The 17,054-nt window shown below is 34.0% G+C and overlaps 1 protein-coding gene across 1 annotated transcript; it reads right to left on the bottom strand.

The window, feature by feature from the left end:
• Positions 1 to 3,764: 3,764 nt before the first annotated feature.
• Positions 3,765 to 4,769, bottom strand: LOC145126460 (uncharacterized). The gene has a single exon (XM_079061824.1). It carries the CDS (start codon positions 4,767 to 4,769, stop codon positions 3,765 to 3,767), a length of 1,005 nt encoding a protein of 334 aa, XP_078917950.1.
• Between the last annotated feature and the right edge of the window lie 12,285 nt (positions 4,770 to 17,054).

The raw sequence follows: 17,054 nt of genomic DNA, 5'->3' as shown, positions 1-17,054 counted from the left end.
AATACATTTGCTTGTATCTTGGTATCCTACATAAATATAATATAAAAAAATTATAATTAAATCATATTACATTTGAATGACTAAGGAATCTATAATGGTAAGTTGTAAGATACCTGTTCATCTATCAAAATCAATTCAATAGAGAAAAGTTCATCATTGTTATAGAATGAAGAAAGGTTCCATAGGTTTATCACCCTGACTTTGATAGTTGAATCATCTTTGAGTACATCCAAATCTACAATGAAAGTAACATTTGCCTGCGACATTAATCTGAAAAGAATGTATAAAATATGAACTTAGCAGTTAAAATAAACAAATAACAGATATAAGATGAATTAAAAAATAACAATAAGTACGATGCTAAAATAAACAAATAAAATGTGAAAGACTACAGTTGTAAACTTGTAGAGAAATTTGAGACTGACACAATTACAGGAAAAAAAGAGAACAAAAATATACAAAAAATAAAAATAAAACCGATGTGCAGTTATTGTTAAAAGAAACAATTTAGAGTTTGAACACAAATGATAGAAATAAAAGAGAGCAAAAATAAATGAAAAAATAGAAACCGGTGTACATTTAAGTTATAAGAAACGCATTAGAGTTCAACACAAACACAACAAAAAAGAGAACAAAAAAATATGATAAAAAAAATGATGTGCAGTTTGATGTTAAACAAATAAAAACTGAAACGGATGTACAGTTTATGTTAAAAGAAACAATTCAGAGTTTAAACACAAATGATAGAAATAAAATAAAACAAAAAGAAACAATTCAGAAATAAAAGAGAACAAAAATATATGAAAAAACAGAAACCGATGTACAGTTTATGTTATAAGAAACGAATTAGAGTTTCAACACAAACACAACAAAAAAGAGAACAAAAAAATATGAAAAAATAAACGATGTGCGGTTTGATGTTAAAAAAAACTATGTATTATTAACCTTTAAGAAATGTGGTAGATCAGAGCAGAGAATTTCACTCAAATTCGATGGCAAAGTAGAGCAGTAGAAAATGTTGTTCAATTCGATGGCTTGATATAAATATGGAGATTTTATTCCTGATTTTGTGGATTTGTTTAGTGGGTAATTGATTTAAATTTCAAAATCGGTAGAGAAGATATGAGATGAAAATAGTTGGAAGAAAAAATAAGAACGAATTTGCAGTATACATAAATAAAGTTGTTTTTGAGTCAACGATATGCTATAAATTGATTTGCTGATTTACAGTGGGTGATAATGTCGATTGTTATGTTTTTAGTTAATTGATTAATTGATTTGTACAATCAACAATTGAAATTCGTCTAAGATTGATTGCGTAATATGAAAAATAATATTCCTGATTTACCGGAGGTGATAACGTAGATTATTGATTTGCATAATACATATTCCATAAATATATGACTGATTACAGTTTTTTTTGCAGGTAAGTTTATATGGATTAGCTGATTTATAGGAGATGATAGTTTCGAATTTTTGGTGATATAAAAGAACGGGAGTTTCAGTCAAAACACAAAGCTGGTGACGACACGTGGCAAAAGAGAGGTGTAAAAGAGTGTCATGTGGCGTCCAAAGGTTTCTTTTATTAAGAATAGAGATAAGAATAGAGATGTATGCATAATACGACCCCAGATACTAAATACATCTATAAATATTAATTTAAATCCTATTCCGACATACTATATACTAGCTTTACATCAATAATGTTTGATTGAAGAGCGGTCTTATCTGTAATCAATCTTGGAACATAAAAATTAATTGACATTAAAGTAGCATTACTACGACCCTAAGAACTCCTAATAGGTAGTGGCCCTTGGGTTGAGGATAGTCATGACGGGTACTTATGGAAGAGTTTCTTGGCTGTGTATATTTTTCAGGTCAATTGTGAAGATTCAATAGTTATCTCACAAAAGATTTTTGTGTAATTTATATATGTGATTAGTGTTTTGTCATATTTCGTTTGTTTTGATGGTAACAAAAATGAAATTCTTATCTTATTGTTTAACTAAATGTTTACTTAGTATGAAGGTTTGTTTAAAACACAAAAAGATGATGAATCAACAAATTGGTACTTTATTTATCTATATATCAGATAGTGTATTTGGATGCACTTGTATTCTTGGCAATGAAGTTTAGAATTCCAATAAGCGAGGATGCGTCATGTCCACAGAACCCATTGAGTCTTTCAATAAATGACCTAATATTTCCTTAGTTGCTTGATGATACTGAACAAGTGTGTAGGTCCTCAAAAACTCAAACTTTGAATAAGTCATTACCTTCCATTAGTATGAACCTAATACGTTCGTCATTCACACGTTTCATAAATACATAGAACCTAGAACATGTTTATTCATGACTTTGTCGTCTTATCTCGACATTAAACATTTGATGGAGTACTGAGACTTGTGAAGTAGGTTATAGACTTATAATGCATCGGTACTGTTGGGTTGATAATAGATTTTGGATTAGGTAATGGAGGATGCATATATTATAAATCGATTATGTTCTCATAGAGCTTATATTTATATACCCTTACAATATTTTATAATCCTCCTTATACAAAGATAGAGATGATTTAAAATCATGAAGCAAACAGGTACAATCTCCATCACCATTCGCAGATGCACCCATATTGTATTTGTATGTAGGGTCCCATGGAGAATATTCTAATATTTTTGTTGATTAAAATGCTTATAAGGATTGGTATAAGAAATCATAGTTGGGACAAACATGTACAAACCTACTTGGTTGGGAAAGCGACAGGAATAAGGAACGAGTTGTATTGGATTCATTTTGGTTCTAATTTCAAATATAGTTGTGATCTGAGTTTCTAATTTCCTTAAAAGGGTGGTAATAGGGAGTCACCGGTGGTGACGGAAGGATTGTCATCGAAGGTTTGGGGGTTTTACTGGGAAAGCGACGGGAATAAGGAACAAGGGGAAAGGAGTTAGGTTGAGAGGTAGGGTCCATATATATGTATATTTTTTAATTAAATTAGTTTAAAGAATATGAAATTAAGTAATACAAAAGAAAAAAAATACATTAAAAATGATAGAAAAATCATTTTACATACATTAAAAAACTAAATTTGAAATAAATTATATTTGTTTATGCTTAATGAAGTTATATTTCAGATTTTTAACAAATGGCTATATTTTCTTCAGGTTAAACACAAATTAAACTTTTTAATTTATTTATTTTAAAATTTTATTTCGATGAAGTGAGTATCTTATAAACCACAATTACATGATAATGACATTTCATTATCATGTTGAATAGAAAAATAAATATTAATACATTATTCAACCATATTAAATATAACAATAATAATGTGTATCTACACACTCAACTACATCAAATCTACCATCATAAATGCAATAAAAGTATAAAACCCATAAATCTACTTTTTTGACCCAAAGTCAAAAGTAAAACTCAGTTATTCTCTAAATGTTTCGCAAGTAAAAATAGTATCATTAAAGTTTATATTTAATTATACGAAAGAGACACTCAACTGCACAGCTGGCCCACAGTCGACTCGAATTGAAAGCGAGGGCAAATTTGTAATTACAATGTATACTCATGTCCAAATTTGTAATTACAGAGAAGAAAATTAAAATTTCAAAACCTTTTTTTTTTTTTATTTCTCTCTGTATTTAATATAGCGAATACTATAGCTACTAGAAACAAAAATCAGAGAAAAGGGTACCAAGGGCAAAATGGTACTTTCGAAGGAAGTCAAATGTGTTCCTCACTGGTCATCCAAATCAACGGGTTGTGTTCAATCTCCCCAAATCGGCGAGTTTTTTTGATCGGTTGGCGCAGAAGGTCTTTGTGTTGGACAAGTGTGGCTTGACCGGAGCTCTGATCTCGCCGCCGTCTGCCGGTGGCATTCCTTTGTGGTTCCAATGCCGGTTAGGACTGGCTCGCACCAGCGGGCTCAAGCAGAAAGTTAGACCGGAAACGTTCTTCCCGTGTCCGCCACCACCGCGCCGGACCGAAGGATGCGCTGGCGTCCTCCACGGAGTTTGTTTCCGCGACTCACACGATTCGTATCCGCTGGATCCATCGCCGAATTCATCTTCTACACCGCCATAAGCATCGGAGTATCTCACAGGAGACATACCCCGGTCTTCACGGTAGTGCTTCCGCATCACGCTGGCTGCGGAATTCGAGGACTCGTTAAAACTAAACGGCTGTTTCTTCCGACAACCACCACCGGACCTAATGGTTGAGAACCACGAAGTCGATGGCATTGCCGACGTGCCACTATCACCACCACCGTATGATCCACCATAATTCGAAACCGAAACCCTAGGGTCCGAATCTAAATCCACTTCGTTTCGTTTCTTAGATCTAAACAAATTCGTTAACAAAGAGAACCGAATAAAACTGTGCTTCTTCTTTCGGCATGGATTATAACATCCGATTGTAGGCCCTACCTGCGGCGTGCTAAAAAACCGCTGATCGGGAACGCTACGATGACGATTTCTCTCACTGTTATGTTGATTACTGTTTGGCCATGCGGAAGCCGCGGTCGAGGCGGCGGAATTATCTGATTTTCGGCGACTGATGTAGGGAGAAACAGAACGAGGAAACACCGGGTGCGTGTCCAAATTGCGATTTTTTTCTTCTACGGTTTGATCCTGGGATTGAGCTTTTGCTTGTGCCTGCTCCTGAGCAGCGACGAGAGAAAAGAGGCGTTCCCGGAGGCAAGAAGCGCAGACGCCGACGACACTACTGAGATCGGCGTAGTGCTTCTTACACTTCATCTATGTATACAAAGCAGTAACTATGTACACTTGTCTGGTTAGGGAAATTGGGTGCAACCAGTGGCTGTAATCATGGATTCATGGAAAGTATGAACAATTTTCTAGGGTTTTAGACGAGGAAAACGGAGTTGAATTTGGGCAAGATGCGGTTGTCTTCTTTGGTAGAAATATAGACATTTGAGGATGGTGGGTGGGAGTGGGGGTGGGGGTGAAATAGAAATCAAATAGTACGGAATTTGTTTCTTCTTCCTTCAAAGTGCAATTATATAAACATGGAGAGGGGAGACTACTCTGTAATATACTAAAATAAAATATGTACTTTTTTATTTCCTTATTCACTGTAGTTTGACTTTTACAATTTATGTATAACAATTGTCTTTGTCATTAAATAGTTTCCTAACCTTATTATTATTTGTTATTTACGTTACTAAACTTAATATTATATTTTATTCAAATCACTCGGATGGAATTGAAAAGAATAATTTATTATATGAATTTCTAACAAAGTGGTAATTAGCTGTTATATAAGATAGGAAACTGTAAATGGGCTTTATATTGATTTAGTTTTTTTTATTTAATTAAATCTAAAAAACCGATAATTATATTTAATTTGACAATTTTACTCGGTCAACATGTTAGTCAACTATAAAAAATTATATTTTTGACTTAGTTTTCAAATTTTATTATAAATTTAGTCCAAATTTTATTCTTTTGGTCTAGATTTTAGAATTTTGTTATAAATTCATCATAAATTTAGTTTTTTTTTACAATTTTTTTACTCAAAATTTTGTTTTGAATATAATTTTTCTCTATAAAATCATATTTATACAAAAAAAACATATTTTCATATAAAAAAACTTATATTTTCCATATAAAATCTTTTTTTTTAATTATATGCAAAATATTAGAACCATAGAACCATAGAACCATTTTTTTGAATATTAGATCAATTTTTGACAAGAAAAATATATAATGGTAAAATAACAATTTTATTTTAAAAATGAAATAATAATTTATTAATTATTTTCCTAAATTATAGCATTTATAAAGATACATAATTCAACTATAAGCATTTATATAGGATTCCGTAAATTATCTTTGTGCAACATATGATAATACATGTTCATAACTAAACGTATATACAAAACTCCAAAAATTGGTAATGTTCATATTTAAACATTCATTTTAATATATATTCATAATTAATGTTTATAAAAAAATCATACATGTTCATAGAAAATCAAACATGTACATAACTAAATATTTATACAAAAGCATGATTATAACCACCGTTGGAACTTATGTTCATCATTGAATATATTTTCAAAAACAAACAATGTTCATATATTAACACATGTAAAATCAAGTGTTGTACAAATGCTAAAAATATTATATATCAATCTATGTTCGTATATGAACATATGTTCGCTTATGAACATGTTTCTTCATGTACTTATCCTAAGTCCTTCAGTTTTTGCTTCATTTCTCTCATCAATTGCAACTTCCCCATGAACTAATATATTTGATTTAAAAAAAAAAACGATGTTCCCAAAAGACAGCAAAAACAAGTTAAAATTAATAAGTTTAGTTGTAAAAAAATCACATATTTATAGATTAAATCTACAACTGGTTGATAGTTCTATAACCCACTAATTAGTCAATATTATCAAATTATCCCATACATTGATGACTATAGAAACAAAGAAACAGATGGAAAATTAATCAAGGGAAATTCTTGTTATTGTTACGTGAATATTCATTTTTTTTAACAAACATGGATTATAAAATATGCAATATGCAATAAGGTTTATCAACAATTACACATACATAAATAATGAAAGATGTCACACCCCCAAACCAGAACGGCGGAAACGTTCGGGGGCGGAGGACGTCATGTACAGTATCATAACAATGCATAATAGTAAAACAAGCAACAACATCATCCATTGCATTAATAATATAATTTTAATACAAGTGTGTTCTATAGTTTAATAGACACCAAAATATGAATCAAAATAAAAGACGAGTCTTGAACGTGCTCTGTCTTCTCAAAACCTGGTCATCGGTATCTGTCTACCGGTGACCTGAGAATACAAGTTATTTTGAAAGCGTAGATCAGCATTAAAGTTGGTGAGTTCATAAGTATTTTAATGTCATTGTTTGCATAAGTTTAATGAAAGTGTTTGTAAATGTTTAATGCAAAAGTTTGTAAGTGTTTGTTGTAAATGTTTGAATACTTCCTAGAAAATCCTATATTTTCTACTAAAGTAGTCTTCTACCAAGACTCGACTGTTTTGTAAGTTTGTTCTTTTGTAAAAGTGAGTGTTTTTCCCAAATATGACTATCATTACCAAAATATAGTTTACATTACCGTTTATGTGAGAATATCACAGTATGAATGTAATGGGAAAATAAGTATGTATTTGTAACATCCCGAACTTCGCAGGTATATTTCGAATCCCACCTCTTTTATTAGCTGCCATTTTTAGTCCCTGGAGTTGGTTGAGTTGGGCCATGAGAAGTATAAGTACTAAAGTTGCAACTTTAAGTCAGGAAAGAGAACGTTGAGCGTACATAAGGGTACGCGGAGCGTACTAGGCGCGCCCTAGTACGCTGGGCGTACACTCATGTACGTTGGGCGTGCTCATGTCAGGTGAAAACCCTAATATTTAGGGTGTGGGGACTATATAAACACCCTTATAAATCATTTCCTCTTATTACCCTCAGCCTCCACAGCCTACATTCGTCCTCCCCAAACCCTAGCTCTTCCTTTGTGTGTTTAAGCTTATTTGGTGTGTTTTTGAGTGCTTCAAGAGGAAGGTATTGCATCAAAGTGTTGGAGAAGAAGATCAAGTTTGTAGATCTGAAGCTAGTTTGTGCTCAAGAAGCTCCAGAAGGTATAAAGTTCCAAACTTTATGCATATATGCTTAGATCTCATCATTTTACTTTATTAGAAGCATTTCTTGTCCCAAAAGCCATAAATTGGTGCATTTTGTGTTGTGGACGAAAAGAGTTGTCCTTTCAGGCTCTTGAAGGGACCTTGAGTGATAAAAATAAGGTCCCATTAGCTATAGGTGTCCCATGCAAGAGAAATAAGGTCTTAATGGATTACGACCAAGCATTTAGAACTTTATAGACGTCCAAAGTGATAAAGTTTGTGACCTTATGGGCCCTAGGCACATTTAGTCACTATATCTGAAGTTTGGGCTTAAGTGCTTAAGCCATTAAGCACTTAATAAGAATTTGACAAAACGCTACGTACGCCCAGCGTAAATCCAATACGCCCAGCGTACCGGGTCAACCACCCCGATGGTGGTCAACATCAGAACGAGTACGCCCAATGTACCAGAGGAGTACGCCCCGCGTACGTCCCCTGTTGGGCCACTGACAAATGGGCTTCGGGTTTTGGACTGCTTATGGACTAAATGGATTTGGGCCTTTGCTGGACTTAGTAAATAAGATGTTTTGGGGCAATTAGTGGTAGTGGATCATGGGGTTAGGCCCAATAAGGAGTTTGGGCCCAATTTAGTAAATTGGGCCAATAGTGGACGTATGTATATGAACTTCCAAGTTAAGGGTTTGGTGTGGGACTTTGGCCAACAAAAAGGAATGGACTTAATGAGTTATGAGGACACTTAGTCAAGGGAGTAATGATGGGTATTAACCTAGTATTTGTTATTATGTGACAGTTCGGGATTCCCGGTGAGACAGCAGTCAGAGATTTACAGTGTTTCAGCACTACTTGCGAGGTGAGTTATCCTCACTATACTAAGGGGTCTAAGGCACCAAGGTCGGCCCATTGGATATGATATCCTAGCAGTTGGTAGTATGTTGAGTATGAATTAGTATTGCATGCTAGTTGCTATACCCGTTAGGTAGATCTGTAGGACTACCTGTGATATTATGTGATTATCAGTATGTGCATTAGTTTTGTTATATGTCGACATATTATGTGGGGTGGGTTGAGGTGATATTACTTCGTGCAGTAACCAACAAACCCTGGAGCATTCCAGATACGAGATGAGGGCCAGGTGGGGCATACCAGACTCGTACTGTGGGCTCGGGATCATTCCAGATACGAGTTGAGGGAGACTCGTACTGTGGGCTCAGTGGCAATCCAGATGTGAGCTGTGGGCCCGGTAGGCAATCCAGATTCACACTGTGGACCCAGGGGTATTCCAGTGTGTAAAGTTGTGGACCCAGTACATGCTGTTATTTGTATATGTATTATGTGCAGTGTATCGGTATTTTGGGGGAACTCACTAAGCATCGGGTTTACAATTTCAGTTTATTGTTTCAAGTACATCAGGGGATCGCGGCAAGGCGAAGGCGTGATCGTACAACTCCTCATGTGTTATTTATGTTTCTGGGATGAACTCTGATATTAGACTATTTTGAAAACGAATTTGTAATTACTATTGGTTTTAAATGTTTTGAAAAAGTTTTAAATTGGCTTGAATTTTTATGGGTGTTACAGTATTGTAGTATTGTGTATAAGTAACTACCAATGTACTAACTACCTTAAACCTGTTTGTTTAATTAAGGTAACATGTGATGAGATTATAACCATACTTGATTGACTAGTAAGACACGACATTCGAGACGTCGAAATGGTATGACATTCGTCACCCGTAGACCTGCAGGTCCCACTGTAGCTAGCAGCAAGGTGTAGGATGGTCAATCCCATATAGATCTATACACAAACTCACACTCTCCCTCCATGAGACTCTGGTTACAAAACGTGACACATCAGTATATTGTCACACCATGATGTAGTGACTCACATTAATGTTATCTTTGTTATTGTATTAGTGTAGTATGTTCTCTCTGTCCTAGTATATAGTATGTTCTCTCTATTCTAGTATATAGTATGTTCTCTATGTTTCTCATTATAGTATGTTTGAACTGACTCATGTATGAACTGACTCTTGTAAGTTTCACTGTTCTAGAAATAGTAAGTAGTGACTTCCTAAACTATACCTATTACAGTTTACTAGTAATGTTGTTTGAATGACTGATTATGTTTGAACACCTTTGCTACCCAAAGGTATTGAACTGAAAGAAAGAACTTTTATATTAATATACATATACATAATATATAACTAAGATTCAAACGACACTCGGACAAACAACCGATACCCTAAGTCCACAACCAAACAAGGAACAGAAAATAAGGCGAGTTATCAGTCCTAAGCCCTTTCAACCTTATTTATATAACTATATCCATATAGACATGATTTTTGACAATATATAAGTTTAAAAGAGTTTAATAAAGAATTTGACATATAAAAGAGTTTTAACCATTTCAATAGCTATAGATGACTTGATGTCAATTTATAAAAAGGTTTTTGAAACAGTTTGATAACACAGTTTTGAAGAATAAGAAATCTACTTGATTGGCAGTTATTAATCACATGTGATTGATATAATAACTATAATGTTTTCTACTTGTATTCCCCCCCATAAAAGCATTTAAAATCATTTAAAAGATAAGTTAGGGGTATGAACTCACCTGTAGTGAGTGATACGAATGTAAGTTCGATATAGGATGCTAAGTGTCAAGTGAAGCCTCGAGCACAAATGGATCCTATTAAGCATATAATGACACATGTATGTATATAATTAGTGTATAGACAACTAATCATGCAAGCAAACCACCTTAGGGACTAGGAAACACTTGGATTGAAGTGTTACAATCACATATGATTGCATCAAAGGGGTTTACAGCCACACAAGGGTGTGTACGGCCAAGGTGTGTACGACCAATGTGGTGTACGGCCAATGGGTGTACGGTCAAGTAGTGTACGTCCGTACACTCATGGAAGAAGCATGCAAAAAGGGTGTTTTATGGCCCTATCAAACATCCATTAAGTTTTCATGATCTTATGTTGGGACATGAGGTGAGTTTGAGGCCAATACATGCACTAAACAAGGGTTTACGGCCATATGAGGAGTGTACGGCCGTACACCCTTGATGTTCATGCATTTAGATGACGATTCAAGGCTAAAATCAAGTGTTTATCAAGCTAAACTAGAAGATAGAAGAGATACTCACACTTTTGAAGGCTTCTAAGGAGTTCACTGCCCAAGGACAAGTAGGTGTTCTTGGTGTTCTTGGTGAAAGTGTAGAAGACTTGAAGATCTAACCAAAAGAGGTAATTTCATGGATGAAAACATGGATCTTCACTAGATAAAGCAATGTATCAACTAATTAATGGAAGGAATACTTACATCTTTGAAGATCAAGGTGAAAAACTTGATGATAGTTGAGAGAGAATCGGATTTCTTGAGTGAGAAGTGTAAGAAATGAGGAATAGTGAAAGATTACCCTCCATAAAGGAGGAGTTCACGGCCACCTTGGGTGTACGGCCGTACACCCATGTGTACGGTCGTACACTCCTCTTGAAGGAGTGTTTGGCTCGAATGCAATACGAAGAACTTAAGTTAACTCCTTCCTATACCCAAACCTTGAATGCACTAGGCTTAGAACACTCAAACAGACCCTAAACAGTGCTAAAAGATTGCAGAAACGAGTCTGACTTTGATTGAATTGAATGGTTGTATAAGATAGAAATTTCGGGTTGTCACAAAAGAGAACCACCGTGAAGTACAAGAACCCTAGAATCAATAAAATAAATTACCTTGTGGAATATGTTTATCATTTCAATCGATATTCCCAAATAGCAACAAGAAACATGAAAGAAAACAACACAAAGGTAACAAAAAATTGATTTTGGTTAGAAGAAATTTGTCTGTTAATCGGAACTAGGGCTCCACCTTTTTTTGCAGTGTGTATGTACTGTTTCGAGTTAGTGTGAAAATATGTATTTATATGGAAAATATAAGATTATTTTTGTGAAAATATGTTTTTTTATATAAATATGACTTTATAAAGAAAAAACATATTCGAAACAAAATTTTGTGAAAAAAAATTGTAAAAAAACTAAAGATAGGATGAATTCATAACAAAATTTTGAAATCTAGGCCAAAATGGTAAATTTTGGACCAAATTTGTAATAAAATTTAAAATTCAGGCAAAAAGTGTAAAATTTGGACCAAATTTGTAATAAAATTTGAAATATGGGTCAAAAGTATAATTTTTAAAGTTGGATGACTTATTGTCTGGATAAAATGGTCAAATTGAATACAATTACCATTTTTATGACTTAATTGAATAAAAAAAGATATAAAGACTGAATCTATTATGAGATTAATATATAATGACTTTTTTGCAGTTTTCTCTATAACATAAATATGTATGCAACAAAATGTTAACAAATTTACCTTTAGGTAAGTGCGAACGACTTGAATAACTACTTTTATATGAATATTTATCGTATCAAATTAAACTATTTACGTTGGACAATTTATTGAAGTCAAATTAACAATGAATATTACATTATGTAAAATTGACATTTATTTGGTAACTTGATGGGTGGTCTGTGCGTTAAGTCGGGTTTAGTAATCTTATATTTTTCACGTAATTTTTGTGATGTTCTATAGTTTTATGAAACATAGGAACAGTTTATGTAATTTTGTTTTTGGCATGGATTATATTTGTAATTTTGTGAAAAGTACGGAAGATTTCTATATTTTGTGAAACATAGCGGTCATTTATGTAAATTTTCTAACATGGACCATTTTATGAAACATAGGAACCATTTCTATAAATTTGTTATTAGGAAGTGACCATTTTATGTATGTTTTTTAAACATGGTAAAAATAATACCTATATTATTGGGACCATTTTTATAATTTGATTTTTATGTAGGGAACATTTTAGACTGTTAGAGAGATAGTTTGTAGAGAATTATTTTTAATATGAACTATTTGAGTAAAATATTCCAACAAATATAAGGAGTTATAGAATATAGCATGTATGCAATTTTAGATGAATAATGAGGAAGAATGAAGGAATATCTTATCGAGGTAATGATATTTGTTTTGGTAAATACGCTCTTCAGGCACTTGAACCCGCTTGGATCACATTTAGACAAATAGAAGCAAGTCGACGAGCAATGACACGAAATGCACGTCTCGGTGGAAATATATGGGTCGTACCCCTTATAATTGCAGTGCAATCGAGTAATGAGGACCTTAAACAATTAAGTACAAGCTAAATATATAGTTGAATATCTCCTTAAAAAAATTTGTACAAATTAAATAGTTGAATATCTATAGATGAGCTGATCATAAAGCTTAAAATCCAAACTTATTTTGTCTTTCACAATTCACACAGTCTATACCACAATCTATACCGATTAAGAGCATTCATAAATGAGAGTTTTTTATGAGGTTTGTTCATAAGGGTGTAAGTGAGCCGAGCTACTCGGGATCGAATCGTTACAAGCTCGACTCGAGATCGAATTAAACGAGCCTGAGCCGAGCTCGAGCCGAGCTTCAATTCATGGGCTCGCGAGCCTAAACGAGCTTATACGGGTCTATATATATATATATATATATATATATATATATATATATATATATATATATATATATATACATACATACATACATACACACATACACACATATATAGGTATATATATATATAGGCTCGATTAGGCTCGCTACACTACTAGAAAACAGCCCTTTAATGACGCGCAAACAATGACGTGCGCTGATAGAGGACGCGTATTTGTGCGTGCCCTAAAAAATAATGTCAGCTCTAGAAAATTTGAAGGATAGAGGGCACACATTTTTGTGCGCCCTAAAATTAGTGTCCAACAAAAAAAAATTAAAAACACGGAGGGCACCTATCCTAAAAAGCGCGACGTGTTACCCTGTCGCTTTATAATTTTAGTCTGTGAGCGTGCATTTTCATTTTTTGGGGGGAATGAAATCCAAAAAATTAAAAACCCCGCTTGCGTCTCCTCCTTCCACGGGAACGCTTACCTCATCAGACTCACCACCATCTCTCTCTCTCTCTCTACAGTTCCCCTCCATACCACCGCTATGGTCGTCGCAGCTACATCTCACCACCTGCAACCTCAACACAATCGACCATCACCACCATTCCTACCATCCATCGTCGCCCTACCATATTCTCCATCACCACCTCTTTCTTGTGCTATGTGAAACCCTAAAATCGGTACCAACAACTAATAGGGTTTGGAGAAAAAGTTGATCTAACAAAAATCAAAGCAAACGACTTAGAAGATGCTACCATATACTCGTACAAAGCTGCTCAGGTAGGTTATTTCCTAAATTTTGTCTTTACTTCTAAAGATATTTCCTTCGATTCTAACCCTAGTTCATTCTCCCCCCCCCCCCCCCCCCTTCCCCCTTTGGATTCAGATTTTTTGTGTGATTGGAGATATTTAATTTTTATATTGTTTCATTTTTAGGTTTCAGGTAAGACAGACAGACTTTGATTTGGTCTTTGGTTGGTTTTTGCTCATTTGTAATTTATTATGTTGTTGAGTAGAATGAGGATAGAACCCTCTGGGAATCCACTGATACTTACATCAAGATGAGTCCTTTCATGTCCGTTGATAAGATTAAGAAGCCAATCCTGCTTATCCATGGAGAAGAAGACAACAATTCAGGAACACTGACAATGCAGGTGGGATTGGATTTTATGACCTTATATAATCCTCCTTCAACTTGTCTGTGCTGTGGTTTGTATATATATATATATATATATATATATTATATATATATATATATATTGGTGCAGTCGGATCATTTCTTCAATTTAATGCACAATATATGTTGGATTTATGTAACGAATGTAAAAAAGAACTAATACCATCCTCACATAAAACACAAACCTCTTATAATTTCCAGATTTAACCACTTCAATTTCTGCTGCATATTTCTTGCATCCTGTATATGATTTTTAAGAAAATGTAAAAACCTGATTACATCCACTTTTTTGTTTAAATTGATTTATGTTCTTTGCTTCTGTAGTAGAAGGCTAGAAGCGACATGACTTATAGCTTTGGTGAAGAGGGCCCTGCCATTGTGCAATTGCAAAAATGGGAATCTTCTCGATTGCAAGCAAACCTGACACAGTTTCATGAAGCTTTCCTTTCCCCAACCAGGGAACTTATATTATTGCTTTCATATCACCATGAATGTTACTTCTTCCTCTAGTCAAAGGTGAACATCCAATCTAACAATCTTAAGTGCTTATGCTATGATCAAACCTGGTTTATGTTGATTTTAAGATGTGAGTTATTTATATGAATCTTCTGTGCAGGTGAAGCTGTAAGTCGTATTGTAAGCTATCCCATGCTTTCTGATATAAATTCACTCACTTGCTTTTAAAAAATCTGTTACACGAATGGTTAGTTTTATTAAGATTCAATTTATGCAAATTTGCAATAGCTGGCTTTTATATATTTGTATGAGTGATTAAATTGCTTATGTGATGTGTTATGTCACAGGGGGACAGTTTGAAGCCATTGGAATTTATGGATTCAGAATTATCACAGGATGATTCCACACATGTTTCTTCAATGGAAACAACAAATGGTTTGATGTCGGTTGACTAAGTTGACTCTAGATTCTATTCAGAGTTGGAGAGATCTGTTTCTCAAGTAGAAACAAGAGTTATTCCATTTGAAAATCCTAAGGATATGATTGCACGTTGGGAACATTTAGACCAAAAAAATGTTGTGAAAGATGCTTTACTTTATGGGCGTCTTCCATTAGCATCTTCATAATCAAGGAGGTATGGATGGTAACAATGAGCCTCACAATACTTTTGAGAAAGTCCGAGATATTGTAAGGGCTATTGCTTATGACCTGTTTCTAAAGGTAACCTGTTGCTCTTAACACATTCTAATAAATATATATTAGGCTGTTACTCTTAACACATTCTAATCAATCAAGAGCTGTTTGCTTCTTCTTCTTTTTTCATGTTTGTACTCTGAAGGAAATCATAACATTATTTCTTGTGTGCAGCTTCGGGTGTACTTGAGAACCTATGCACTGGATCAAATAGTGCAAGCTGCTAGCTTGATGCAATAATAGCTGAATATATATACATGTAAGAATTGTGACACTGAGATGTTGTACAAATCAGGTAAAAAAAAACCAAACAGGGACTTAATACTTAACTGTCTGTTGTTGATGGTCATATCTTTCTTGATGAAAAAAAGTCAACTTTGTTTATATGCCTACTTATATGACCTTGGATGAGCTTTAAACTTTCAATATTTTCACAAAAACTTGCAATATTTTGGCATCAAACTCCTTACTTGGTGGGTACTTGGGCAAACTTGAAGGGTATTGTGAAATTTGTCTTTTGGAAAGTAAGGGTAAGATGGTCATTTAGTGTAGTTAATATATTACATGACTTTTAGGGATTGGGACAAGGATAATAACAGACAAAAAGACTATTCTGCCCCTTTAGTAATATATTGGAACAATTATACATTTCTTTTATGGTCCGGTAGTTTCAGCTTTTTACTTTTAAAGAATTACATTTCTAAAAATTGTGGTCTAGCAGTTTTCTTAAGGCAAGATGCTATTTTGGCTACTGAAATTAAGCACAAGGTACAACCAACATTCAAGATTCATATTTCAGATCAGATCACAAATTCATGTACAATATATTTATGTGTCTTTGTTATACATACAGATTAGGAAGGTAGATCCGACTTTGGACATGGAGGCTGATGAAGGAGACAATTACACACATATTCCAGTAAGAAACAACAGAGTTGGATGATTATTTGTTAGTTTTATAGGAATGTAACCCATGTTAGCAATGTATTATTTTTGTTTAACATTTGTATGATTATTTGTATGACATATTATAATTTGTGCAATTTATTTTATTTTTTGTGTATGAAATTTTATTTTATATTATGCAATGGATTGTATTTTTTGTATATGGTATTTTATTTATATTATGAGACATGAAATGAAAATTTAATTTAAAAATTAATAAATATATAAATATATTTTTTTAAACATTTAAATTTACGATACACAAAAATGTGTGTCATCTTCGTTTATGACATGGCCTTTCTTGACATGGGTTTTAATGATACGCATTGCGTGTCATAAATGTGCGTCGTAAATGCACGTCGTCTATAGACGACGCGCAAAAGCGTGTCATCTCTCGTTATGACAGAGCCTTTCTTGACACGCATTTGCGTGTAGTCTGAGCGTTTTACGACACGCATTGCGCGTCATAAAAGGCTGTTTTTCTAGTAGTGCTAGCCCACTAAATTGTTCACGAGCCGAGCTCGAGCTTCCTCAAAATTAAACGACCCGAGCTCGAGCTTGGTCAGGCTCGGGCTCGGCTCGACTCGTTTACACCCCTATTT

This window comes from Lactuca virosa, chromosome 7, assembly GCF_052849685.1.
Source record: "Lactuca virosa cultivar CGN04683 chromosome 7, Lactuca_virosa_CGN04683_v6, whole genome shotgun sequence".
Taxonomy (NCBI): domain Eukaryota; kingdom Viridiplantae; phylum Streptophyta; class Magnoliopsida; order Asterales; family Asteraceae; genus Lactuca; species Lactuca virosa.
This window is presented reverse-complemented; position numbering and strand designations above follow the sequence as displayed.